This window comes from Gorilla gorilla, chromosome 7 (assembly GCF_029281585.2).
Source record: "Gorilla gorilla gorilla isolate KB3781 chromosome 7, NHGRI_mGorGor1-v2.1_pri, whole genome shotgun sequence".
Lineage (NCBI taxonomy): Eukaryota > Metazoa > Chordata > Mammalia > Primates > Hominidae > Gorilla > Gorilla gorilla.
The window spans coordinates 21,344,078-21,371,355 of NC_073231.2; the positions used below are offsets into that span (position 1 = coordinate 21,344,078).

The following is a 27,278-nucleotide window of genomic DNA, read 5'->3' on the forward strand; positions in this document are numbered from 1 at the left end:
TACAAGGTTACCAAAAAGAGTCTCGTATACCAGTGTACGAGTTGCTGGGATATCTGAATTAATTCAATCCAAGTTAAAAAGGCTTTACTCTGTTAGGCAAGCTTAACTTTTCTTATTATCTGAAAATAATCTACAGAAAATTTCGTGAGCAGTAACCATGTCTGGTTTATGCACTCTTATAGCCCTGGTATCTAACACAGAGGTTAACACGTACTAACATTTGGGACATATGTTTCCTGGATGAATCAAAAGATGAGTGCCAGCTAAACTTGTTCAGTTTGAGCCCTCTGAGCAGGGTGGACATCTCAAGCAACAAAGAATGTTGAATCCTACATGAGGGGATTATCTATTTTGGCTTTTTACTGTTTGATCATCCAGATGTTTATAAACAAGCTGGTAATACTTTTTTTTTTAACTTTTTTTTGAGACAGTCTCGCTCTGTCAGCCAGGCTGAAGTGTGATGGTGCAATTTGGCTTACTGCAACCTCCGCCTCCCGAGTTCAAGTAATTCTCCCGCCTCAGCCTCTCCAGTAGCTGGGATTACAGGCACCTGCCATCATGCCGGGCTAATTTTTCCATTTTTGTAGAGACGGGGTTTCACCATGTTGGCCAGGCTGGTCTTGAACTCCTGACCTCAGGTGATTCGGCCTCCCAAAGTGCTGGGATTATAGGTGTGAGCCACCACGCCCGGCCACAAGCTGGTAGTATTTTTATGGTTTCACATATAACAATAAAAAACCTTTTTTTCTTTCTGGATGTTAAAATGTTATCTGTAATGAGAATTTAGATGATAAAGTTAATTATAGAACTCACTTGAAAATTTAAAAGATAAATTATATGTGTAATAGAATAAGTAATATCCTCATATATCTATAATAAAAATAATAAATAAGAACAATTCAGAATGTAAAATTTTTGCCCCAGTATACTTATAAAATAATCACAAAAAAATGAGTGAAATGCATTTGCAGGAAACACTCCAACAGCATTGCCTAGAGATAACTGTAGTCCATTTTAGTAGTTTTCAGATAATTAACCCCCACCCGCCGTTAATGTGCTAAAATTGTTACCCTTTTTAGATTTAAAAAGACCTTCTAACATGTGTTTCAATTTTCTTTTTCCTTGTCCCAGCCTTCTTAGAGTCTACTGAATATAATTTAGCTCTGATTTAAGGCAGTAAATCCGAGATAGATACATGTATCAAGCTACTCTCCAAGACCCTTGGAGTTTGAGGATTTTACATTCTCTTTAATCTATTTCCTATTGACTGAAAAAGGTCAAGGAAGACCGGAATTTTGGCTCGGCATTCTTTTGAATCTCAAGCACTGAGAATCTGGGGAGACTTGTGAATGAGCCGCTTAGCATGCGGAAATGCCTAGCTAGGCATACACAGCTCAACAAAGCTTTGTTTTTCTCTGCTTATCACTTCTGGGGTTACTTTTATGAGATGTTAAACAACAGTGAAAACTTTTAACCATGGAAGTGACCAGAGGTGAGAAAACTTTAGCTAATGTTGATTTTTAACTTAATTTGTGGTTTGAGAATAAGCCCTAGAGCAGATTTTTTTTTATTTTTTATTGTGGTAAAATATTGATAACATAAAAATTTTCCATTTTAACCATTTTTAAGTATACAGATTAGTGTCATTAAGTACATTCAAAATGCTGTGCGATCATCACTACTGTCCATTTTCCAACTTTGTCATCTTCCCAAACTGCATCGCTGTGTGGTTAACACTAACCCTCATTCTTCCCTCCCCCACCCTCTGGCAGCCACCATTCTACTTTCTGCCTCCATGAGTCCAACTGTCCAGGTAGCTCCTATGAGTGGAATCATACAATATTTTTCCTTTTGAATCTAGTTTATTTCACTTATGTAATATCTTCAGAGTTCACCTCTGTTGTAGCATGTGTCAGAATTTCATTTTTTCAAAGTTCACCTGTGTTGTAGCATGTGTCAGAATTTCATTTTTTCAAAGGCTGAATAATATTTCGTGGCATGTATATATCAGATATTGTTTATCCATTAATGGAGGTTTGAGTTGTTTCTACCTTTTTGGCTATTCTGAATAATGCTGCTGTGAACAGTATACAGAAATACCTGTTTGAGTCCCTGCTTTAAATTCTTTTGGTAGATACCTAAGAGTGGAATTGGTCAGTCATATGGTAATTCTGTGTTCAATTTTTTGAGGACACCATACTGTTTTTCTGGAGCAGGTGATTTTTGATGCAGGTGTCACCCAGAGAAGCCTATGTATGCCCTTGTAAACATGTCCAAATTTGAAGGTCTCTAGAGGTATCCATGAGATGTATCAGTGTCACTGCAGCAAATTTTTTTTTTTTTTTTTTTTTTTTTTACCATCTTGCCATTTCATGGTTCAGCAGAAAAGCTGATGGGCAGGGGATTGTGAAGAATCCCATGTTGCCCATATGGTGGCCTTCATTACTGGGTAGTGTGTTCCTTATGAGAGTGCTGGTCATCGGGCATGCCCAGGGCAGAAAACTCGAGGGCCTCTAGCCTACTGCATATAGGCAGGAATTCAACAACAGTTTTTGAGTAGCCAGAGTCCAGAGCACAGAAATGACAGATGGAAATTTAATCTTGAAAGAACATATTAGCAGGTGGAAATGGTACGCAAACCGGTAAACAGGAGCAGGTGGGGAGGAGGGGAAGTATGCCGTGAATGCATCATGAATACATGTGAGTGCATGGTGTCAATCATGAACTCGATTCTGATCCACAGCACAGGGACTGAACATGATTTATAAATGAAGAGCAAGGTTTTTGTTTTGCCCAAAGATCCAGAGTAAGTGAAATGATTTTAGTAAGAGAAAGCATAAATCCATACATAAAATTAGGGGAGAGATACAGGCGGGAAACCTGAGACGCAGTTTACACATGGAGCAGAGGAAGAGACTCATTCCAAATATTGATGACTGGATTCTTCAATTCCTTGCATAATTTTTTTTAGAACTTCTCACTTACATTAATGAATACATCTAGTATATAAACAGGTGGTACTTGTATAATATTACACTATTACAATATGTTGTGTCTTTAAGCAGTAGTCGTGGAAATCTTTCAACTGTGGGTGGCCAGATAATGACAATGTCAGATTTATTTTGGCTGTGACTGAATATACATACTGTTTCAGCAATTGCTGTCAGAGAGATTGGGCTAGTGCTGTAGGTGAATGCAGTGTTGGGCGAGAGTATGATTTGCTGCAAGTAAGAAGAGAAAGGCATTGTATAATTCCAGCTGGGATCAAGAAAGTTTGTGTGTGTTTACTTTATGAATATATGACAGTGAAGTTACAGAAGAAAATAGTGCTTCTCAGTGACCCAATACTGAAGGGTGAGCTAGTGAATAGGTGGATACTCTTGAATGTTTTAATAGATATTGTGACCCAGTGCTATCGTGCAGCAATTACTGCTGGTGCTAGTGTTGGTTTAAATCTTTGATTTCATCTCTTACAGTGTGCCACTGTAAATTTTATTCCAATGAGCTCATAAACACAAAGGTAGGAATTACATCCTTATATAGTTTCTTTCTCTGGAGAGTTGTAAAGTACTCATAAGTGTCAAATAATTTTATGAACCTAGAAATAATTGGATTAATTTTTAAATGTGTTACGTGTGCCTGTACTCTGGTCATATAGTACTCAACATATAGCTGCTAACGCTGCTAGATGGTTTTAGAACGTTGCCTGTTTCCTTGGAGATGCAGAAAAGATGCATTGGTTTTTCTCCTTAATAAATCAAACAGCTAATAACGTTTGGTCATGAAAAATAAGGAACTCTCAGCATTGTCCTTTATGATAATTCGGAGTATACCAGATAATAAGAAACTGATGTAAGGACATTAAAAAATACTCTACAAAAATTGTTTCAACTTGATTGTATATATTTTTTAAATGATGAAATAACTAATATACATGTGGGACTTTTTGCATGCTACCAATAAATAAATACATCCACACATATATAAGAAAGTTGAGTGTTACATTGGGCAAAATAATCATTGAGGCACTTCCAATTCTAAAATTTTGGTTCTGACTAATAAGGGGAGTATTTCAGGACATAAATCCCTAGTTGACATTCCCCTGGGTGGTAAATAGCCATTATGTGGAAAGCAGGCAGATCGTTGTTGAGGGTGTAGTATCCACCATAGACTTACATGGTTCTACGGAGTCAGTCATGGCCTCTGTGGTCTTTCCTCAAGAAGGGAATCTGGAATTGGAAAGAAAGGGGGTGGGGCTGAAACGATTCAGTGATTGTAGGAACTTGGAGTTGAGTTGTAGCCATGTGTAGAATAGGAAAGACCCATACAACTCTGTCTAAACAGGAGAAGTAAACTTAACAGCTGCCCTCAAATCTGCACAACTTGCTGGCACTAGGAGCCTCTTCTATTTTAATTTGAGACAGGGATTATAGGATTCCATTGAGTAAGCTTTGAAATGAGGACACTAAGATCAGGGGGCCAGCCCTGAGATCAGATTTCCTTATTTATCTACATTGCTTAGTGCAGCCAGTGATTCAGAAATGGTCCTTCCCTTTGCCAAGATGAAAGTGGCAGTGAGTTTTTCATGGCCGTCATTATGAGGTGACGTCTTTATTCCTTTTTCAGAACTGATAGATTGAAAGACCCACACATTCCTAATGATTTAAATACAAACATTCAGTGAATGTTTACCCAGCCTTCAATTAGATAAGTTAGATTTTACACCATCTGTTTCTGTCGAGTAGAGCTGCTTAGCTATTTAGAGCAATGATTTGGTCATCAAATTGCTACAGAAATGATGTTGAATTCCACCACATGTGACAACATGGATGAACCTGGAAGACATTGGGCTACATGAGAAAAAGCCAGTCACAGAAGGACAGATACTGCCTTCTTCTGCTTGTATGAGGTGTAATGCCCAACGTTGTTTTTACTAACCCTGTTTTTAGACTCTCCTTTTCCTTTAATCACCTAGCCTTGTTTCCACCTGAATTGACTCTCCTTTAGCTAAGAGAGCCAGACAGACTCCATCTTGGCTCTTTCACTGGCAGCCCCTTCGTCAAGGACTTAACTTGTGCAAGCTGACTCCCAGCACATCCAAGAATGCAATTAACTGATAAGCTACTGTGGTGAACTATATCTGCAGTTCCCAGGAATTCGTCCGATTGATAATGCCCGAAGCCCCGCATCTATCACCTTGTTAATAGTCTTAAAGCCCCTGCACCTGGAACTGTTTACTTTCCTGTATCCATTTATCCTTTTAACTTTTTTGCCTACTTTACTTCTGTAAAATTGTTTTAACTAGACCCTGCCTCCCCTTTCTAAAACCAAAGTATAAAAGAAAATCTAGCCCCTTTTTCAGGGCCGAGAGAACTTTGAGGGTTAGCTGTCTCTTGGCCGCCGGCTAAATATACAGACTTTTAATTCGTCTCAAAGTGTGGCATTTTCTCTAACTCGCTCGAGCACAGCAGAGGTATCTACAATAGTCAACTAAAGGAAACAGAGACCGTTTGGTGGTTGCCAGGGGCTGAAGGGAGAAGGAGATGGGGGGTAGGCTGCAGTTCAGTACGTATAAAGTTTCAGTTACGTTAGATGAATAAGTTCTAGAGATCGGCTCTACATCCATGTGCCTATACTCAACCATACGGTATTATGCACTTACAGTTATTTCAGAGAGTAGATCTCAAGTCTTCTTAATGCAGTAAATTATAATAATAAAGAAATGCTGAGTAACACTTATAACCTGGAGACTTTTATAAACGTAAGGATTAAGAGCTACCAACCAGGAGAGATCCATATTCTGTCTCTCTTAATGTCAGTGTCTACCTGTGAGAAATGTGTTTTAGGAGTGTGCCTGTGTAGTACAAATTGGAGTAATTATCGTTCCTCCTTTCTTCTGCTGTGGATGGAGGTCAGGAAGCCTATCCCATCTCTTACTCTTTCTAGTATCACCATTTTACTGTTGCTCTAGGAACCCAGAGCCCCGTTCCTCCCCAAATTCTTGAAGTGTGATGGTTAGGAAAGTCCGTATTCAGGTAGTGCCCTGAAATATGGCCAATAATTTGAATTTTTTGTATCCAAAGTTTGTAAAATTATGTTTGCAGAGGTTTTAAGTTGGTTGGTGGAGCAAGGGTGACCAGAAGAGGACATTTTAAACCCTACTTTCTAGAGTGACCCAGATCAGAAGTAACAGGGAGTGGCAAGAGTATCAAGCACAGACCAAGAACTGAGAGCAAGCAAGGAAGAGAACAGCTGCCCAGGACAAAGCAGCCCAGTGGCTGCGAGGCATCCGATGTCACAGATCCTGGCAGGCCACACAGAATCCTTGCATGAGTTTTGGGGCCAAACAGGACTATATGTAGATCCCATCATGACTTGGATGACGTTAGAAGTTATACCTCTGTGAGACTGTCTTCTCAGCATTTGAAATGATAATAATACCAACCTCACAGATTGTTGTAAGGTTTTAATGAGATCAACATTCAAAGAATTGAGCACAAGGCCGGGTGCGGTGGCTCATGCCTGTCATCCCAGCACTTTGGGAGGCTGAGGCGCGAGAATCATTTGAGCCCAGGAGTTCAAGAACAGCCTGGACAACAAAGGGAGACCCTATCGCTACAAAAAAAAATAAAATTATAAATTAGCAGGGCATGGTGGCACGCACCTGTGGTCCCAGCTACTCAGGAGGCTGAGGCGGAAAGATTTATTAAATCTGGGTGGTCGAGGCAGCATGAGCCGTGATTGCACCACTGCATTCCAGCTTGGGAGATGGAAAAAGACCCTGTCTTAAAAAAAAAAAAAAAAAAGAAAGAAAGAAAAAGAATTGAGCACAAATCCCTGGCATAGAGAGCATTCAACAAATGCTCCTGTAAAGCTGCAGTCTGATTTTGGAGGATGCTGCAAGCTATATTCTGTGCCTCCAAAATTCTTAGGTGAAAGTCCTGAACTCCAGGACTTCAGAATTTATTTGGAGAAAGGGTCTTTAAAGAAATAATTAAGTTAAAACGAAGTCATCAGAGTAATCCCTTATCCAACGTGACTTGCCGTCCTTAAAAGAAGAAATTTGGATACAGAGAGGCATCGAGGGAAAATGATGTGAACGTACAGAGAGTAGGTGGTCATTGCAAGCAAAGGAGAGAGACCTAGGAAGAGACCAACCCTGCCGACACCTCAATTTGTGCTCTATTCTTTTTTTTTTTTAACAAGGTCTTGCTCTGTCTCCCAAACTGGAATACAGTGGCGTAATCACAGCTCGTGCTGCCTCGACCACCCAGATTTAATCAATCTTTCTGACTCAGCCTGCTGAGTAGCTGGGACCACAGGTGCATGCCACGATGCCCTGCTAATTTATAATTTAAAAAAAAAATTTTTACCTCCGTCTTCCAGAGTCCAGAAATTTGAGAACATAGATTTCTATTTAAGGCACATAGTCTGTGATACTTTGTTATGACAGCTGTAGCAAATACAGGTATTATCACTGAAGACTTGGAATGCGATGAACACCTGATCTCATAGCCCAGCAGGTAAGGGAGGAAAATCAGGGCAGCCTCGAGTCTGCTGTGCTGGAAGGGAGATATGTTTGGATGTTGCACTCAGTAGGCTTCCCTTAACACACAGTCACTAGTTTTTGTTATATTGTTAATAGTGTTATGCAGAAGCTTTTGATGGCTGATGTAGAGGCCAGAGCACAGAAAGCAAATCTTTTGGGTCATAACCTACCCTTAAGAGACTTCCCATATCTTGGTTTATATGCTTTAATTTAGTATTGTTCATTTTTGTGTTTGGCATTGTGCTATTCTTTTTTTTTTTTTTTTTTTTTTTTTTGAGACATAGTCTGGCTTTGTTGCCCAGGCTGGAGTGCAGTGGCACTGTCTCAGCTCATTGCAGCCTCTGTCTCCTGGGCTCAAGGGATCCTCCCACCTCAGCCTCCTGACTAGCTGGCATCACAGGTGTGTGCCACCACACCCAGCTAATTGTGGGTTTTTTGTTTGTTTGTTTGTTTTGGTAGAGACAGAGTTTCACCATGTTGCCAAGGCTGGTCTCAAACTCCTGGGCTCAAGCGATCCAACTGCCTTAGCTTCCCAAAGTGCTGGGATTACAGCTGTGAGCCGCCGCACCCAGTCACATTGTGCTATTCTGCAGGAAAAGGTTGCCAGTAATTTCTGGGCCATTTTCCATCGTTCTTTGATAATTTCTAGCATAGTTTAGCTCAGTATAGCTGTTCAGAGATGTGTTCTGAGGTAGAGGCTGGGGAAATCATCAGACTCCGTAGGGCGCTGGCATAGGACCAATGCATGCCAAGCCCTGTTAGAATCTGGACAGGGCGTCGTGGGTTGCAGGCGTGGGTGGGGTTGACAGGAAAGAAGCTCTGGGAGACATAGGGCAAAAGTTTAAAAATTTACTGGTTTAGTTTTTTTCTCATTCTGCTAATTCACCCACATTGTAATTTATTTGCATTTTTCTGCTTATTCACGCTTAAAAGGCTTTCCAGCAGTTTATTCCTAACAACTTGGCATTTCACGCTGCAGAAAATTTTAGCGTTACTACATGCTAATTATTCACTATGCACTTCTTCCCCTAGGTTGTTAATAAACTGCTAGCACTAAACTTTAGGAAACTCCTACTCCTAACATGTCACAGTTTGGTGATGAATTTATCCTCCATATTTGATGAACAGACCTTAATAATGCGCCAAGTTCTATTCTAGGTGCTTTTACCTTCTAGTTTAATTCTCAAAAGAGCTCGGTGAGATAAACATTGAGATAATGTTCAGAGAATCTAAATAACTTGTTCAACTTAAAACATCACACAGGATTAAACCTCAGTGAGAGTCATGGAAAAGACACAAATAAATGAAAATACAGGTTGTGTGAGATGCTAAGAGACAAATAATGTATTGCCATAGTGATTGCAGGGTCTAACTAGACAGGAAAAGCTGGTATTTAAACTGCACCCTGAAGGATGATAAAGAAGGAGCCAAGCGTGGAGTCAGGTGTGGAGCTTTTCAGACTGGGCAAAGACGCTAAGGTTTGGTGTGTTTTTGAAACAGGAGCTCGGTGTGGCTGCAGCTTAGTGAGCAAAGGGACTAGTGACCAGAAGTGGTCTTGGAGGACAGAGAGGAAGAGCCAGATCATGCTTGACCACTGAGGCTGAAGTGAGGAGATTGGACTTTATTTTACTGTAAATTGAGTGCAGAGCCTTGGGAGGGTTCTTAATGAGATGATATCACTGAATTGCATTTTAAATGAGATCATGGTTTTCTTATTGCAAAATGAATTTTCAAGGAATTGTGTGGGGATCCATTGAGGTAGTCGATTGCCTTGCCCCGTGTTTGTGGTTAGTAGACTGTTAGGAATATCAGGACTGGCTTGTATGTTAACTGAGAAAGTACAAACTGAAAACCGTGTGTTTGGAATTCAAGTTTTGCACCATCGAAGACTTATTGTTAACCTTTGCTTCTATTTTGAAGCTACTCATCTGTCCTTGACAAAGCAGTTCCTGCTTATTTACTGATCAGTTTGTTGTTAGAATGACTTTTGCCTTAGGTCTTCAAAAGTCAAGATTTTTTCCCCGAGAATACATCAGGGTAGGATTTAAGATAATTTTATAGCCAGAGAAACCTTCAAGATAAAGTGCAAATTTTAGTTTAAACAGTAAAATTAAAGCGCCGCTCAGCTGAGTGCCGTGATCAAGATCACACATATTGGGAGGATTGGGCTGGAGTCCAGGTCTCCTACCACCCAGTTCACTGCCAGTGCAGAGGATCAAGGGAGGGTACGATGTTAGCTTGGTTAAGACACAAGAAAGCCCAGAGTGACAGAAGCATCATGCACAAGAGGAAAGACGTGTGAGGTGAGTTTGGAGAGAAAGGCAGGCGTTTTGAGTTATCAGTAAAATCACAATGACATATAAGGACAACAAAGAAAAAAAAAGAAACAGTTTGACTTAAAGTATAATAAAAACTATAATATATAAAAATATATAAGTAGATAGGTTATAAAGAAAATAAATTCAAAAATATATTAGGAAGAAAAGGGTACCATTGCAATTAAACTGAAAATGTTAACGTGAATAACATATTTTTCTTGCATGTCATTAAATAAGGTCTGGAAGGGGTGTCACTTTTGACCTCTAATACACTAAAAATGAACCAGAGATTTTTGGAAAGTAGCTAAAAGGACAAAGGATTTGGCTTCAAGGGGTTCCCCTGGCCAATTTTGTCAAAGAATTCTCTATGAATTTGACAGACTTTTTCCAAAAGAAGAGCATAATTAATTCTGTTAGAGTAATTTGAGTACAGAAAATTCGCTTAGGGAGGGTGTTGGTCACCTTGACACGGGTGATTGCAGTGGAATGCTGGGGAATTAGACCAATTGGAGTTGGACGAGGAGGTAAAAGGAGGTTGGGGGTAGAGAGAGTGATTTTGGATGATTGTTAAATTTTCCTGTGAAAAGGACAGAAAGTGGGATGGCAGCTAGAGACATGAAGTCAGGGGACAGATTTTGTTGGGACAGGAGATGTTAAAGCATATTGTAAAGATATTAAAGCATAAAGTATTTTTGTCATAATCTTTTGAATGTGAGCTACTTCTGTGAATTAACTGAAAATGTTTTCATAACTACATCCTTGTTTTTTCAGTTAGTTTTTACTTCTAACTAAAATGATATCATAAATGCTAAGCTTCAGCACAGAGGTAGAGTCTTATTTACCATTTTGTTCTCAACAGTGTAAGCACAGTATAGTCAATTAATGTTTCTCAATAAATGAGTTAAAGATAAACAGAAAAAATGTAGAGCTTGGCTATAAAATTATCCTTCAGATTCATCCATTAGGACCAAGTCTCTGTTTTGGGGTGTTTGTGTGTGTGTGTGTGTTTGTGTGGGGGCGGGAGGGCGGTATTCTTCATTATCAGATGTCTGAGGCTAGGCTGGAAATTGCATAGTGGTTTTATATTGAAAAGTTAGTGTGTATGAGCAATAAAGGTAAATTATTCCTCCAAAGGAGAGAGATTGAATTTGAAGACAAGAAAAAGAAAATTCAGATTAAGAAAATAAATGTTAAAATCACAGCAATATACATTTGCAATAAAATACCCCAAAATCACATTGTTTTAGAAACACTTTACTGTTCTTTGCTAATTCAAAAGGGGGAGTTCATTTTTTGTCTATTATGAAGGTGTAGTAGCACACAAGTAGCCATGTAAGTATCTGAAAGCTTGAATTTTGGATATATTTATGACTAAAAGTTCAACTAGATTTAAGTTACCATCAGTTTACTAGGCTGCTGTATCTCAGTAGATACCATTTAGGACAGTAACACTTTAATAATAATCACCAAAGCCAATTTTTAAATAATCAATTGGTAAAAAATGTACGAGTGGAATAACCTTTGAGATGATCTCCTGCTTTTAATCAAGGTTGAATTTAAATCATTCTAGACTAAATTAATATATATAAATCATTCTAGACTATATTAATATATAGTATCTATATATACACATACACACACATCCTATTAAATCTTTTTCTGTGGAGAACCCTGACTAATACATAGGGCTGGAATACTTTCTTCATAAAAGGCTAAACAGTAAATATTTTAGGCTTTGCAGTCCATACTTTCCCTGTCTCAGCTACCTAACTCTGTCATTGTAGCACATAAGTAGCCATGTAAGTGAATGGATGCATACATGTTTCAATAAAACTTTATTTATAGAAACAGGCATCTAGCTGTGTTTGGACCAAGGGTTCTAGGATTAAACGATTGCTTGGTAGTTCAGTCAAAAGAGATAAGGGAGGTATACATTTGAAAGGATGTTTCATTCAAGCCAGGTTGGATTAAGGAGAAGTTTGTCATCCTTTTCTATATTATGGGTTATTACTTTGACAGTCTCACTCTTTAGCTTCAATTTTACCTGTTTTATTTTTACACAAGGATTTCTTAAAGAACAATTAATGCTATAACAAAAAACTATCACTCTTATCAGTCTTACCAGTTCTAAACTGAGGACTGATTAGTTCAGCCTTTTTATCTGTTGTCCTACTCTGTTTCTTTCTCTCTTTTTTTGAGACAGGGTCACGCTGTGTTGCCCAGGCTTGAATGCAGTGGCAGGATCACAGCTCGCTGCAGCCTCGACCTCCTGTGCTCAAGTGATCTTCCCACCTCAGCCTCCCGAGTAGCTGGAACCATGGGTGGGCACCACTATGCCTGGCTAATTTTTAAATTTTTTTGTAGAGATGATGTTTCACTATGTTGCCCAGGCCAATCTCAAACTCCTGGCCTCAAAACTATGCTCTCACCTTGGCCTCCCAAAGTGCTGGGATTAGAGGTTTGAGCCACTGTGCCTGGTTCTCCTTTCTTATGGGAATGATTAGTGGCGGTGGAGGGGGTGAGCGTAAAGCGCAGCCAGATAATACAACTGGTGACCCAATCTACAAGCTTTCTAGCATCGATGATGGTTCTAGATTTTAAGATGAAGTTCTTTTTTTGTTTTCTTTATTTCTTCTTCTTTTTGTTTTAAGAAACAGGGTCTCACTCTATTGCACAGGCTGGAGTACAGTGATGTGATCATAGCTTACTGCAACCTTGAACTACTGGGCTCAATCAGTTCTCCTGCCCCCAGTCTCCCAAGTAGCTGGGACCACAGGTAGTGCCACCACACCCAGCTAAAAAAAAAAGTTTATTTGTAGAGACACAGTCTCAATGTGTTGTCCAGGCTGATCTCCAACTCTTGGCCTTAAGTGATCCTCCCCCTTTGGCCTCCCGAAGTGCTGGCATTACATGCGTGGGCCGCCCAGCCCAAAATGTAATTCCTGAAGGCCATAAATTTACTTTTAGCAAACAGGAACATTCTTGGTAACTATAGTAGTAATTTACCTTTTTCACTTTCTCTCTTCCTATATACCATCAGGGCCAAGAAAGTGCTGCAATTCCCACAATTAATCACAGAGGAACTTGAAGTTCTGGAGGTATATTGGAAGATTAGAAATTGCTAAAGCAAAATATTATCATTGTAGGGCATGGACCAAAAAGAAATTAGGCTAATCCAAGATAAAATGAGGCAAATAAGTGTTTGAAATTAAAATTAAAATTGTGATTCACAGTGTTCCTATTGTGTGTGTTTAGGTGGTATGAATGGTGCCATCCACCAGATGTAGGATTGGTAAATATTTTAGTGTAATAATAGCAATGCTTTTAATTCCCAGGAATAAACTGCACCTAACTTCTTTGGGGTGATTATAAGATTTAGGTCTTTATTTTTTTTTAAAGTAATTGTTTTTATTCATTAAGTTAAACAGTGCCTATCCAAAATAGATTCTTTCACATTTAAGTTCTCAAAAGGACTAACTGGCACATCAAGATCGAAGTTTTAACATCTCATCATTACTCTGTGTTAAGAATGAAGACCACCTTTTTGGTTTGAACAAGTTTCTGAAATGACACATCCATTTAAAAAGGCAATTGACTTATAAGATAATTCAGATTTACATTATTTTTCACCTTTTATTTTCACTCGCCAAGTCTATTTTTGTTCAACATTTTGCATTTATTTCTTTCAGGAGCCTGTACAAATATTACTTTTCTCTTTGTGATTTGTCTTCCTTTTTTAGCCCCCTTTCCTATACGTTATACATTACAGTTAATATTATCAAGATGAAAGATGATATATTATCATTGTACATTCATGGGGCTTACTCTACACAAGGCACTGTGTTAAGTACATTCTTTTATTTTCCCTTTGAATTCTCGCTACAGCCCTAATGCTATTGCTGCAGCAATCCCCCTCCTTTTGTAGTGGAATAAGTGGGATAGCTTGTGTAAGCCAGCAAGTGGCAGAGACAGGATTGGACCTTGCTTTCTTTATCCCCAGCCATTGCTCTTTGGTGCTATTATGCTTAGTAATAATCTCTTTTCCATTTTGACAAATTCAACTATAAAAAAGTACAATACTAAGGAAGAACCAAAACCAAGGTGGGGGTGGAGGGAACCCTGTAAACTTATAGACCCTGTCTGTTTTCAAAGTTGCTTGAAGCCCGGTTGAAGCCAGTATCTCCCTCAGCTTTTTCCTTTTTAAAGGGACAGGAACCATTTTGTCTTCTCCCTCTCTCCTCTCTTTAGAGAAGTGTTTTCTTCACCTCACAGAAGAGATTACTTTTGCTTTTTTCAACTATGAGTTGAGTCCTACGGTGTGCTAAGCTAACATGGTAATAGAAATAACTTTTCTCTTGAGTTTTTCATACCCACAAAAGAAAAATGAATACTTCTCATACGTCCGCTTTGATATACCAGTTTTATGTGATTCAAATTAGTTGTCATGGTCTGTTTGTCTACGTCAGCCTCTTACTCAGAAAACACTAATGGGGCAGATGCTGTATGCCAATTCTTGTGCTTTAATGAGGAATTAATTTTAATATGATCCAGCAGAGCTCGAAGTTGTAACATTTTTATCACATGCAGGAAATGTTTAGATTGAAAATAAAAGAATTTCTAAAATAGAATTAATGTGCTACTCATTGTGACTTTGAGAATAAAGCTCATTTGCTTTAGTAAAAACTGAGTAAACCTCAGTTTTCTGTTGACAAAAATTGAAATAACTATTAATTTATCTCAATAGCTGGTTTAAAGGAAATGGGATAAAGAAGGCTATACAACACTTGAAATTTCTCTATGGTAAAATTGGAGAATAGGTATCAGCATCATTGTTAAATCAAACAAACTGGAATTCTGTCTGTGAAGTAAGAAAATTAAATAATCCTGGATTCAAACTCAAAATCCACATGAAAACCAATAGTTATTTTTAGAAGACCTGTCCCAATTATGTTCAGTATTGCTATTTAGTTTTTGTATTGTTGTAAATAATCAAATTATATTTGATTACCATCTATATTGTTTCAAAAATGAGTCTCTTTTTCATATGTTATCTTTATACACATAAATATTAGAAAAGTGTTTGAGGCTAAATTTGAGCAATCTTTTCTTGAACAGTTACTTTTGAACAAAACTATTTGCATTTGACAATAACTTTGTATTTTATGTGTTTTTACTCTGTGAGAAAGGAAACTTTGAACTTGACAACTCTGCCATTAAACTGAAAATTACAAAGTAAATCAATGATTTACTAATTAAGTAAACATGGTTGAAAGAACATTCATTTCCTGAGTATCACAAAGCAAAACCTTGCATAGTCCATATATCTGTTAATGAAATAAGTTAATTTGCAAACTTTGATAATGTTACTTAATCAGTGGCAAGTGATAAAAATGTTGCTAGTACTTATTAAATCATTTAAAATAGCTATATGCAACTTTATTTGCAATATATATATAACAGATACGAGATTTCTGTCCAGAATATATAAAAGGCTCTCAGTAACTAAGTAGGCCAATAGGAAAATAATCATTCACGTAGAAGAGAAAGGAAATCCCAATCATAGTGTTTTAAAAATAATGCCAAACTGCACTAATAATAAGGGAAATGAATGCTAAAATAATGATTTTTATTTAGGCCTATGATGTTGACAAAAATTAAACAGACTTACGTTTACAGGAAATTGAACCGGCTCATAATCTTGGCGAAAGTGTAATTGGATACAGCCTTTTGAACTGATCCCTTTCATTCTAAAAATGTTACACAATTATTTACTATAAAGATGAATTTATGTGTAAGTTGTGTACTTTTAAAAAAATAGAACATCTGTGGATTTTGAGTTACACTTAGGGAAAAGCAAACTGTGAATGGCAATAATAATAATAATAGCTTTAAAAACAAAGTCTTTGAATGCATATCAGGCTTATAGAGTAGTGGTCCAGGTCAAAAAGATTAACATCTCGTACCAACTACACCTTTTTTGTTGTTGTCGTTTTTGAGACAGAGTCTCACTCTGTTGCCCAGGCTGGAGTGCAGTGGCGTGATGTTGGCTCACTGCAACCTCTGCCTCCCGGGTTCAAGCGATTCTCCTGCCTCAGCCTCCAAGTAGCTGGGATTACAGGCGCATGTCACCACACCTGACTAATTTTTTGTATTTTTAGTAGAGACGGGCTTTTGCCATGTTGGCCAGGCTGGTCTTGAACTCTTGACCTCAGGTGATCCACCCGCTTTGGCCTCCCAAAATGCTGGGATTACAGGTGTGAGCCACCGTGCCCAGCCTGTAACTATACCTTTTTCAAAATTTCACTTTGTTTTACAGTTTTCAGTTCTCTCAACTCGAGTCAATGGAGTAGCAAACACATTTGTATGCAAGCACCAGCACCTCTGGAATGGTCCGTAAGGGTCATTCATATATAAATGCACAAGTGGAGTCAAATTGCTTTTCCTTTCCTTAGATTGGCTCCACTGAAGGATTGGAAATTTTGATCCAGAAAAGAGTTGTCAATTTTGGAGCACTTTTGAAGACAGGATGTAGTCGGTGTCTAGAGAGAAATGCACACCTGTGGCGCTGGGTTCAGATATTAAAAAACAGGCTTGCCTCAAGCTTCTCCTGTGCCCTCAGATGAGCCGCTTCAGGGATTCTATGAGAAAGCAAACTCTGACTAGCCTCTGACTTACAAGCGGACTTGTAGAACAGGCCATTTGTAAATCAAAGGTCATCCACGCCTGCCTGTCTCATTCTGGAGATCAGAAATGTTAAAAGGAGTGGAGAACCTAGGAAGCATTTACAGATGCCACATCTAGGTTAGTAAGAGATCTGGAAACCATATATTAGTTGGTGTAAACTAGAACATTTAAGGGGGACACTATAATGTCAAATATGTGAAGATCTGTCATTTAGATCTTCTGTTTATTGCTATGGTTTGGAAGCCTCGATATCACAGGTAAAAGTCACAAAGCAGCCAATTTCAACACCCTGGAAGGATGAATTTTCTTATTCTTAGGGCAGTGCAACAATGGAACGGGCTGCCCTCCGAGAAACTACGGGCTTCTGCTAGCTCTAGAAATGCCTGAACTTATATTTGGTAGCTCTCGGGCAGGAGATTGGTTGGACTGAGCAATCTTAAAAATTTCTCACACTATACTCTGGTTCCAGGCTTCAGAAGGCAGCGCATTTCATTCCAGCATCAAGGCCTGAGGTCCTGTGCCCTTTTGAAAAGCTGAATAAGGACAAAAATATACAAAGTCAGACTTGGTACAGCTGAGATAGGGCAAAACTTCCAAAGACTCTAGTACAAAGAGAGAGACCAAATGGGAAAACAAATAGACAATACAAAAGGCGTACAAATGTCTTGATTACTAAATACAGCTTCTTGCCGCAGCTTGCTTTAGCGCTTGTGGCCCCTGTCCTAATCTATAATACCTGCTAGCTTGGAATATTTACAACAGCCGCTGAGGAATGGCAGTTTCCCGGCACTGCCTGGCCTTTCATTGTGCAATAGGGAGCAAGTAAAGTCACTGTGCATAAGCATTTGTACTTTTAGAAATTAGGGGGAAAAAAAGAGTGTCTGCTGTGGACACATTTTATTCTTTGTGGAAAGGTCACCAGGTGGTTGCCAATTTATCAAGAGCAATAAATGCCTGCGGAAATGTAATGACCTGGAGAGCATTGCTTTTATCTGAACTCTATAGTTGGAAGGAAAACCAATCAACCAAATGATAGAGAAATAAGACCCCCAAGGAGCACACTTGACAAGTTTTGTTCGCAGGACAGGAGCCAGGGCTGAAGTGCGCAATGGAGGCATGGCTGACTGCAGCCTCCAGCCATTTCCTGCACCCTCTCTCCACACTGTGCTCACCTCTCCTCCAAATAAAGTTGAATAAATATTTAGAGAATGCTGGTTTGAAGGGAAGCCAAATTATTAAGCTACTTAAATGCCTTATGTCTGTGTCAAGCCCTGTTTGCCATAAGCTTCATATAACCTATTACCTTTTTTTCTCTTTACAGTGTCCATGGAAAACACTGGCGAACAAGGTAAGCTAGATTATATTAATGTTAAAGATTTTTTAAATAGTTTGAAAAAAATTGTATTCACTTAGATTTGGTTGGGATTAATAAATTGTTCTTTGAGAATGTGGAGACTAGCTAGGGTTAAAGATGTCTCATTTCTCTTAAGTTTGCAGATTGAATTCTGTCAGACACTTGGCAAAGAATTCTATCCTGAAATGGCTGTCATTGTGCCAGAGATTCTTAAGGCTTTGAGGTATAGGGATATCAACAATTTCCTTTCCTAATTCAGATTATTAACTTATAACTGAGTCACCTACATAATTTATGAAAAATATTGTTGGCTTTAGTCATCTCACACCGATTTAAGTGCCTTATTGAATAATTCAAATTTTTAATGATTCTATGAGTATCATCATTCTTTAGAAAAATTTAAAATTGCTATTAAAGTTTTAAAATGCCAAATATGCTATATTTAAATTAGCATATTTTATTCAATGATATCTTACAGAATTAAATTGTGTATTAATGTATTACCCAGAAGGAATCATTATCACCATATACAAAATTAATATTTAAAATTTGGGCCGGGCACAGTGGCTCATGCCTGTAATCTCAACACATTGGGAGGCCAAAGCGGGCAGATCATTTGAGGTCAGAAGTTCAGGACCAGCCTGGCCAACATGGTGAAACCCTGTCTCTACTTAAAAAAAAAGAAAAATACTAACATTAGCCAGGTGAGGTAGGGTATGCCTGTAATCCCAGCCACTCAGGAGGCTGAGGTAGGAGGATTGCTTGAGCCCCAGGGGGCGGAGGTGGCAGTGAGCCACTGCACTCCAGCCTGGGTGACAGAGTGAGACCCTGTCTCAAAAAAAAGGAAAGAAAAGAAAAGAAAATTTTGGATAGTATTTCAAGACTTTATAACACCACCCAGAGTGTGTTTATATGCATTACTGAAAAAAGTATTCAGAACACTTTTTTAAAACAATTGTCCCATGTAATAAATAAGACACTTGAACTCCCACTGAAGGAAATCTCTTTGTCCAGATGTTCTCCATTTAAATGTGTTATCATTACACCAGCTTTGACTAGAGCCAAGCAAATAAGCAAACAGCTTCTCAAATAGGAACTGCCTTTGTTATCTGTGTCAGTACAGCAAAGTTCTTAAAGCCTGAGTGTTTTAACACTTGTTTTTAATGCTGTGTTTGCTGTTTAAATTTGCAGGCGTAACTGCCTCATTTTTACAATTTAGAAAAGGTCCTTGTTAGTGATTTTGCCAATAGATGGTCTATCTACAGATGGGAGGCTTTTATTCATGGGCATAGATCTCATTATGCATTTAGGAATTTTCGTAAAAAACTCTTGGCTTTGGAAATAAATTCGTTGAGTTGTGTTTATTCTAGTATAAAGTAAAGGAACTTTCATAATGTATTATAATTGGTAATTTGGTTATTTTAAAACAAGCAGATCGGTTGTGACTATCATAATTTTAGTATGTATTTGCATATTATAATGATAATTATGTTTCTCTCATTTTAGTTGTGTGCCTGATGGCCTATCATCTACTTTTTGCAATGTTTGTCTGGTCATACTGGAAAACTATCTTTACATTACCAATGAATCCTTCAAAAGAAGTAAGTTAAAATATTAACGAAATTATTCTGATAGAAATCAGTAATACTGATGTATTATGAAGAATGAATTTTATTTTAATATTGCAAACTTATTGAGTGTAGTGACTTTTTAGATTAAAAAAATTAGTATGTCTGTTAATAAATAGTTGAATTTTCACCTGGAAATATTATTGTTTTCACCAGATAAGCACTGCATTTTCTGTATTGAATCTGTTATGAATTCCATTTCCACTTTAGAGTCAGACATCAGGATGAATGGATATAGGTAGACAAAGATAGATAATAAAATAGAGCTAGAAGGTAGACATAATTCTATGATAATTATCATATTAAAGGTGTATTAGTTGGTTATCAGCCACCAGAAATAACAACAACAACAAAATAATGGCTTAGCTAATCTTCTCTGCATTCAAAAAGTCTGTAGCTAGTCCACAGCTTCCAGGTGCCCACACTCCTTCTATCTTGTTTCTCTGCCACGTGTAGCCTCCATTTCCAAGGTCCCCTCTTGGTCTAAGGGGGACTCTGCAGTTCCAACCATCACATCTACATTGTAGCCAGCAGACCAAAGAAAGTAGGAAAGAGAAGTAAATGTCCTTCTCTTCAAGAACACTTTCTAGACATTGCTGACGTCATTTCCACTTACATTTAGAAGTTGGTTATATGGCCACATCTACCCACAAGGAAGGGGGGAGTGTAGCCTTTCTTCTCGATGACCATGTTAAACATGAGAGAAGAAGAGAAATATGGTTACTGAGAGACAACTAGCAATCTCTGCTTCAGAGGGTTTTAAGTAGAGTGATGGATCAAATTTGCATGTTGAAAAGATCATTCTGTTTGTTTCTGGATCATGCATCCTGGTTAAACGTTCTTGGAGCAAAGAATTGTGTCTCACTCATTTTTGTATCCTTGGCGTATAGCCCAGTACATTGTTGAATAAAAATATACTTTGCTAACTCTAATAACAGTGTAGTTTTAGTAAGCCAAGTTAAAAAAAAAAAAGCATCACTGTAGACTGTTTACTGAAGTAATCAGTTTGAAATGCAACCTTGGTCAAAAAAGCCAATAAATATGCTATTTGGCTTGGGAGAGGATGGTAAAAACCACAGATGTTTGCACAGAATTAATGGTATGCCTGGCTTAGAATGCTCTATCTATTGCCTGTTTTTCTTCTATTCTCCACTTCTTTTTCTATCCCAGTCTTTTTTTTCCTTCCTCCTACCATATTTGCTTCTTTTCCATCATCTCTCTTACCCTCATCCTGTCCTTAGTAGTAGGTTTGAAGAAAAATACTGACTTCTATCATAGGTAGTCTCATCCACTCTGGTAGTTTACATACAACCTCTGTTTTGATAACTCCCAAATCTGTTTTGAGTTCTAAACTCCCCCTTAAATTTCAAACTTATGTATCCCCCTGCCAAGCATAGCTTCTTGATAATTCCACCAACACCTCAAATACAAAACATCAAAAACAGACATCATCACCTTCTCCTTCCCCAGACTGTGAGTCATCTGTTTCTTATGTCAGTTAATGGGCAGTTTATCACTGCTCTAATTCTGGGTCTTCATCATCTCCCTTGTCTGAGACATTGTATTCTTCTCCTGGTAATTTGGTTATTTTAAAACAAGCAGATCTTTTGTGAATACCATAATTTTAGTCTGTACTTGCATATTATAATGATAATTATGTTTCTCTCATTTTAGTTGTGTGCCTGATGGCCTATCATCTACTTTTTGCAATGTTTGTCTGGTCATACTGGAAAACCATCTTAAGGTTTTCTGTTTACAGCCTGGCCTACCTTTCCTTCCCAGAACCCCACAAAACTTCATCCAATACCCTGAAGCTGGAGTGGTCCTCCTAAAAACCAATGTAATGCCTTCCCTCTACTGCTTGTATCTATTGTGATTCCATATATCCCACAGGGGAAAGCTCAGTCTCTTCTGCCTAGCAATAGCAGCTCTTGTCTCAATTTCTGACTTTATACTTTATACTCTAGTAGTTCTTAACTACACATAGTTTCCTGTATACAACATGGCATTATTTCCTTTCCAAAATATTCTTACCCCTTTCTCATGGAAATAATATATTTATTTTCCATTCATACTGGCAGCTCCTTCTTGGTCTCCTTTGCTGGTTCCTCTTCAGCTCCTAGACTGCCAAAGCATTGGAATGTTCCAGAGCTTAATCCCTGGAGTTCTCTTCTTATATACCTGCATTTATTCCCTCGTGTATTTCATTGAGTTCTGTGACTTTATGTGTCACCCCAGTGCCGCAGCTCTCAGATTAATATATTAGCCTGGTGCTTGCTAATAAACGCCTGACACATTTCCAGCTCCCTATTTGACATCTAATAGAAATTTCACGTTCAACAAAACTGAAAACAAACTTCTGATTTCTCATTTAATTCCCCAGTTCTTCTAGTCCTAAAGTTTTCTTATGTCAGTAATGACAGTTTCACTCTTCTGTTCAGGCCAGAAACATTGGTGTCATCCTTGGCTACTCTTTTTCTCTCGGATGCCACATCTAGTCAATCAGAAAATTCTATACCCTCACCCTCAGAGTATGGCCACAACGTGAACTTATGTGCCGCACTGCTCCCTGCTCCCACCCTGGTCCAAGCCACCATCCTCTCTCATTTATAGATTTGCAGTAGCCTCTTAACAGGTTTCTTTTTGTTGTTGTTTTTTTTTGGTGTTTTGTTATGTTTTCTTTTTTTTTTTGGCCTCCTCTTGTGTATTTTCAACACAGTAGCCAAAGTGATCCTTTCAAAAGACAAGGCAAATCTCTCACTTTTTTGATGTCTTTATACAAATGGTACCTTATCATTGAGGCTGTCTGTGATGACTCAACGTAGAATAGCAACCCCACTACCCTCGGCTTTCCCTGCACCTTACCTTCCTGGATTTTTCTCCATAACATTTACCATCATGGCAACACACTGCATATTTATTTGTTGAATACTTTTGAAAATACACCATCGTTAGAATGTAGGTTCCATAAGGGCATGAAATGTATCTTTGTTCACTGCTTCATCACCAGTGCCTAAAGCAGTGTCTGACCTATAGAAGGTACTCAAGAGATACTTTTTAAGTGACTAAAAGTAGGGAAGAAGTTATTCATACAGATGCAGGTTTATTTTTATGGCCTTGGCAGGAAGTTGAAGTGACTTCTAACTTCTCTCTAAAATTATATATGACATCATTGGCTAACAGTGAAGACGTAAGTGGGTTAATTAAGGGTTGGGAGAGTAGAGAAGGTTTGAAATAGTGGATTGGACAGAGTGGCAAAAGGATATGAAACACACGGAAGAAAGAACACAGCATTGAAGGAGCAGTCAAATCAATGACAGTGACATTATAATGGTATCAGGCTTCGTTGTGTGATTTTTCTACAAAAGACGTACCTTACTCGTACAACTGTGTGAGATAGATATTATTTTTTACTATTTTACAGTTGGAGCCACTGGCTTTGAACATGAAACAATTAAGGTATCTAGTGCTACTGTGTGGGAGAGCTAAGGTTCAACCAAAAGTCCTTTCAACCCTTAAGGACACTTTCTTTTCACTACACCATGCTCTAGTATGGAGAGCAAGCACAATGGGTGGGAGTGCCCAGGACTTCAACTGAAGCATGGGGGAAAACATAGCAAAAATTTTTTTACATATTATTCATTTAATATTTGTATTTTTTAAAGTTTTGTATATGAGGTACATAAAATATTAGCTGATAAAATATATACCAATACACTTGAACCTGGGAGGCGGAGGTTGCAGTGAGCCGAGATCGCACCACTGCACTCCAGCCTGGGCGACAGATCGACACTCCGTCTCAAAAAAAAAAAAGGAAAAGAAAAGAATATATACCAATAAATACTCATCTGTTAGCAGTGTGATCTCACGTAATTTTTTACGGTTAGGGGAACATGATCAAAAGAGTTTGGAGACCACTGTTAGGAAGAAAGAGCCCTTGTCTGGTGGTTAAGAACCTTAGAATATTCCCTTTATAAAACGCAAGGTCTTGGGCTATTCTTTTAATTGATCAGCTGTTAGAGACCTCTCGCTTGTAAAATGAGGATCCTAAACTGAGAACATGTTAATTAAAATTTGCCCTTTTCATAGCAAGATTGTTAAAGTGATAATAGTTTTTCATTGGTAAGATTTTCTCAATATAAAAGTAATACAACTGCACTAAATTATATTTTGAAAGTGAAGACTAGGCAAAAAGAAAAAAGAGAAAAATCCGTTACACCAATTCAAGCACTTTACATTCTGAATTTCTTTGTAGTTAAAAAAAAACTTGTGAGTACCTAATAGGTATATATATTTATGGGGTACCTGAGGTATTTTGATACAGGCATGCAATGTGTAATAATCACATCAGGGTAAATTGGGTATCAGTCACCACAAGCATTTGTATTTTGTGTTACAAAAAATCCTATTATACTCTTAGTTATTTTAAAATGTACAATTAAATTATTATTGATTGTAGCCACCCTATTGTGCTGTCAAATACTAGGTCTTATTCATCCTTTTTTTTTTTTTTTTTTTTTTTTTTTTTTTTTTTTGAGGTGGAGTTTCGCTCTGTCACCCAGGCTGGAGTGCAATGGCATAATCTTGGCTCACTGCAACCTCTGCCTTCTGGTTTCAAGGGATTCTCCTGCCTCAGCCTCCCAAGTAGCTGGGATTACAAGTGCCCGCCACCACGCCCGGCTATTTTTTGTAGTTTTAGTAGAGACGAAGTTTCACCATGTTGGCCAGGCTGGTCTCAAACTCCTGACCTCGTGATCCGCCCGCCTTGGCCTCCCAAACTGCTGGGATTACAGGCATGAGCCGTGGCACCTGGCCCAAATTTTTGTATTTTTAATAGAGATGGGGTTTCGCCATGTTGGCCAGGCTGGTATCAAACTCCTGACCTGAAGTGATCCACTCGCCTTTGCCTCCCAAAGTGCTGGGATTACAGGCATAAGCCACTGCGCCCAGCCTTATTCATTCTTTCTAACTTTTTTGGTTTTGGTACCGTTAACTTTCCCCACTTATGTCCAAGTTCCCTACTACCCTTCCAAGCCTCTGGTTGCCATCCTTTTATTCTCTATCTCTATGAGTTTAGTTGTTTTAATTTTTAGCTCCGACAAGTAAGTGAGAACATGCAAAGTTTGTCTTTCTCTGCCCTGCTTATTTTACTTAACATAATGACCTCGAGTTCCATTCATGTTGTTGCAAATGATGGGATCTCATTCTTTGTTTTGTGGCTGAATATATTCCATTGTGTAAGTAAACACCGCATTTTCATTATCCATTCATCCATTGATGGACACTGAGTTTCCTTTCAAATCTTGGCTATTGTGAGTAGTGCTGCAATAAACATGGGAGTGCAGATTATCTCTTTAACATACTTGTTTCCTTTCTTTTGGGTATATACTCACAGTAGAATTGCTGGGTCATATGGTAGCTCTATTTTTAGTTTTTTGAGAAACCCATCGTAGTAGTACTAATTTACATTCTCACCAACAGTATACAAGGGTTCCCTTTTCTCCACCATCTCACCACCATTTGTTATTGCCTTTATTTTACTTTATTAGTATTTTTTGAGATAAGGTCTTGCTCTGTTGGCCAGGCTGGTGTGCAGTGCTGCAATCACAGCTCACTGCAGCTTTGACTTCCTGGGTTCGAGCAGTAGTCCCACCTCAGCCCCCTAAGTAGCTGTGACTATAGGCATGCATCCCCACGCCTATCTAATTTTTTTAAATTTTTTGTAGAGATGAGATTTCACTATGTTGCCTAGGCTGGCCTCAAACTCCTGGGCTCAAATGGTCCTCCCACCTTGGCCTCCCAAAGTGCTGGGATTATAAGCATGAGCCACTGCACCTGCCCTTTGCCTATCTTTAGGATAAAAGCTATTTGAACTGGGGTGCAACAATAACTCATTGTAGTTTTGATTTGCATTTCTCTGATGACCTTGGATGTTGAGCACATCTTCATATACCTGTTTGCCCTTTGTGTGTCTTCTTTTGAAAAATGTCTATTCATATCTTTTGCTCATTTTTAAATTGGATTATTAGATTTTTTCCTATAGAGTTGTTTGAGCTCCTTATGCATTCTGGATATTAATCCTTTATCAAATGGGGAGTTGCCAAATACTTTCTCCCATTCTGTGGGTTGTCTCTTCTCTTGGTTGATTGTTTCCTTTGCTGTGCAAAAGCCTTTTAACTTGATGTGATCCCATTTGTCCACTTTTGCTTTGGTTGCCTGTGCTTGTGGGGTATGATTCAAGAAATCCTTGCCTACACCAATGCTTTGGAGAGTTTCCCCAATGTTTTCTTTTACTGGTTTCATAATTTGAGGTCTTAGATTTAAGTGTTTAATCCATTTTGATTTTTGCGTATGGCAAGAGATATGCGTCTCATTTCATTCTTCTGCATATGGATATCTAGTTTCCGCAGCAGCGCTTACTGAAGAGACTGCCCTTTCCCCAGTGTATGTTCTTGGCATCTGTGTTGAAAATGAATTTACTGTAGATGTAAGGATTTGTTTCTGGGCTCTCTGTTCTTTTCCATTGGTCTATGTATGGCAGTACCATGCTATTTTGGTTACTATGTACAAATGCTAGTCTTATGCCAGTACCGTGCTATTTAGGTTACTCCCCTACACTAAACTCTGTAGTATAATTTGAAGTCAGGTAATGTGAGTCTTCCAGTTTTGTTCTTTTTACTCAGGATAGTTTTGGCTATTCTGGGTCTTTTGTGATTCCATATACATTTTAGTATTTGTCCTCCTTGGGAAGGCTTTCCAGGTTAGGTGTTGTGATCTAAGCTGCATCTGCATTAGGAGATACCCCAATCCCAGTAATACTGTGGTTCTTACAGACTGGTAGATGTGTACTGCCTTGGTGGTCTTGGATAAGATTTGGAAGAATTCTCTGGATTACCAGGCAGAGACTCTTGTTCTTCTGCCTTATATTCTTCTAAACAAACAGAGCCTCTCTCTCTCTCTGCTGAGCTGCCGGGAGCTGGTGGAGGGGTGACATGGCACCTCTGTGGCCAACACCACTGGGACTGTGCTCAGTCAGACCCGAAGTCCGGATAGCATTGGGTCTCGCCCAAGGCCCATTATGTCCACTACCTGCCTCCCCCATCTGCGTTTGCTCAAGGCTGAAGGGCTCTGCAGTCAGTAGGTAGCAAAGTCAGCCAGGCTTGGGTCCTTCTCTTCAGGGTAGAGAGTTTGCTCAGGCCCTGGCCGGGTCCAGAGATGCCATCACAGATCCAAAGACTGCAGTCAAAAACCTTTTAGTGTTTTTTGGTATTCAGAGTGTACCTGTTCCCATTTTTTAAATGTAATAGTCCATCAGTGGCTTATTAGCATTTTTTTTTATTATACTTTAAGTTCTGGGGTACATGTCCAGAACGTGGAGGTTTGTTACATAGGTATACACGTGCCATGGTGACTTGCTGCACCCATCAACCCCATCATCTACATTAGGTGTTTATCCTAGTGCTGTCCCTCCCCTAGATCCCCACCCCCCGACAGGCCCTGGTGTGTGATGTTCCCCTCCCTGTGTCCATGTGTTCTCACTGTTGCACTCCCACTTATGAGTGAGAACATGCAGTGTTTGGTTTTCTGTTCTTGTATTAGTTTGCTGAGAATGATGGTTTCCAGCTTCATCCACATCCCTGTAAAGGACATGAACTCATCCTTTTTTATGGCTTCATAGTATTCCGTGGTATGTATGTGCCACATGTTCTTTATCCAGTCTATCATTGATGGGCATTTGGGTTGGT

The 27,278-nt window shown here is 38.7% G+C and overlaps 1 protein-coding gene across 3 annotated transcripts in view; it reads left to right on the top strand.

The window, feature by feature from the left end:
- ZDHHC2 (zDHHC palmitoyltransferase 2) overlaps positions 1 to 27,278 on the top strand; it is a 63,871-nt gene that overhangs the window by 10,406 nt on the left and 26,187 nt on the right. For 2 of the 3 annotated variants that reach the window (XM_004046691.5, XM_055349142.2), the window contains exons 2-3: positions 17,873 to 17,899; positions 19,412 to 19,506. In XM_004046691.5, the coding sequence (XP_004046739.1) occupies positions 17,873 to 17,899; positions 19,412 to 19,506 (122 nt within the window). Of the gene's footprint in view, positions 1 to 17,872; positions 17,900 to 19,411; positions 19,507 to 22,957; positions 22,993 to 27,278 lie in introns of all 3 variants that reach the window. The other variant, XM_063709079.1, reaches the window with a different exon arrangement.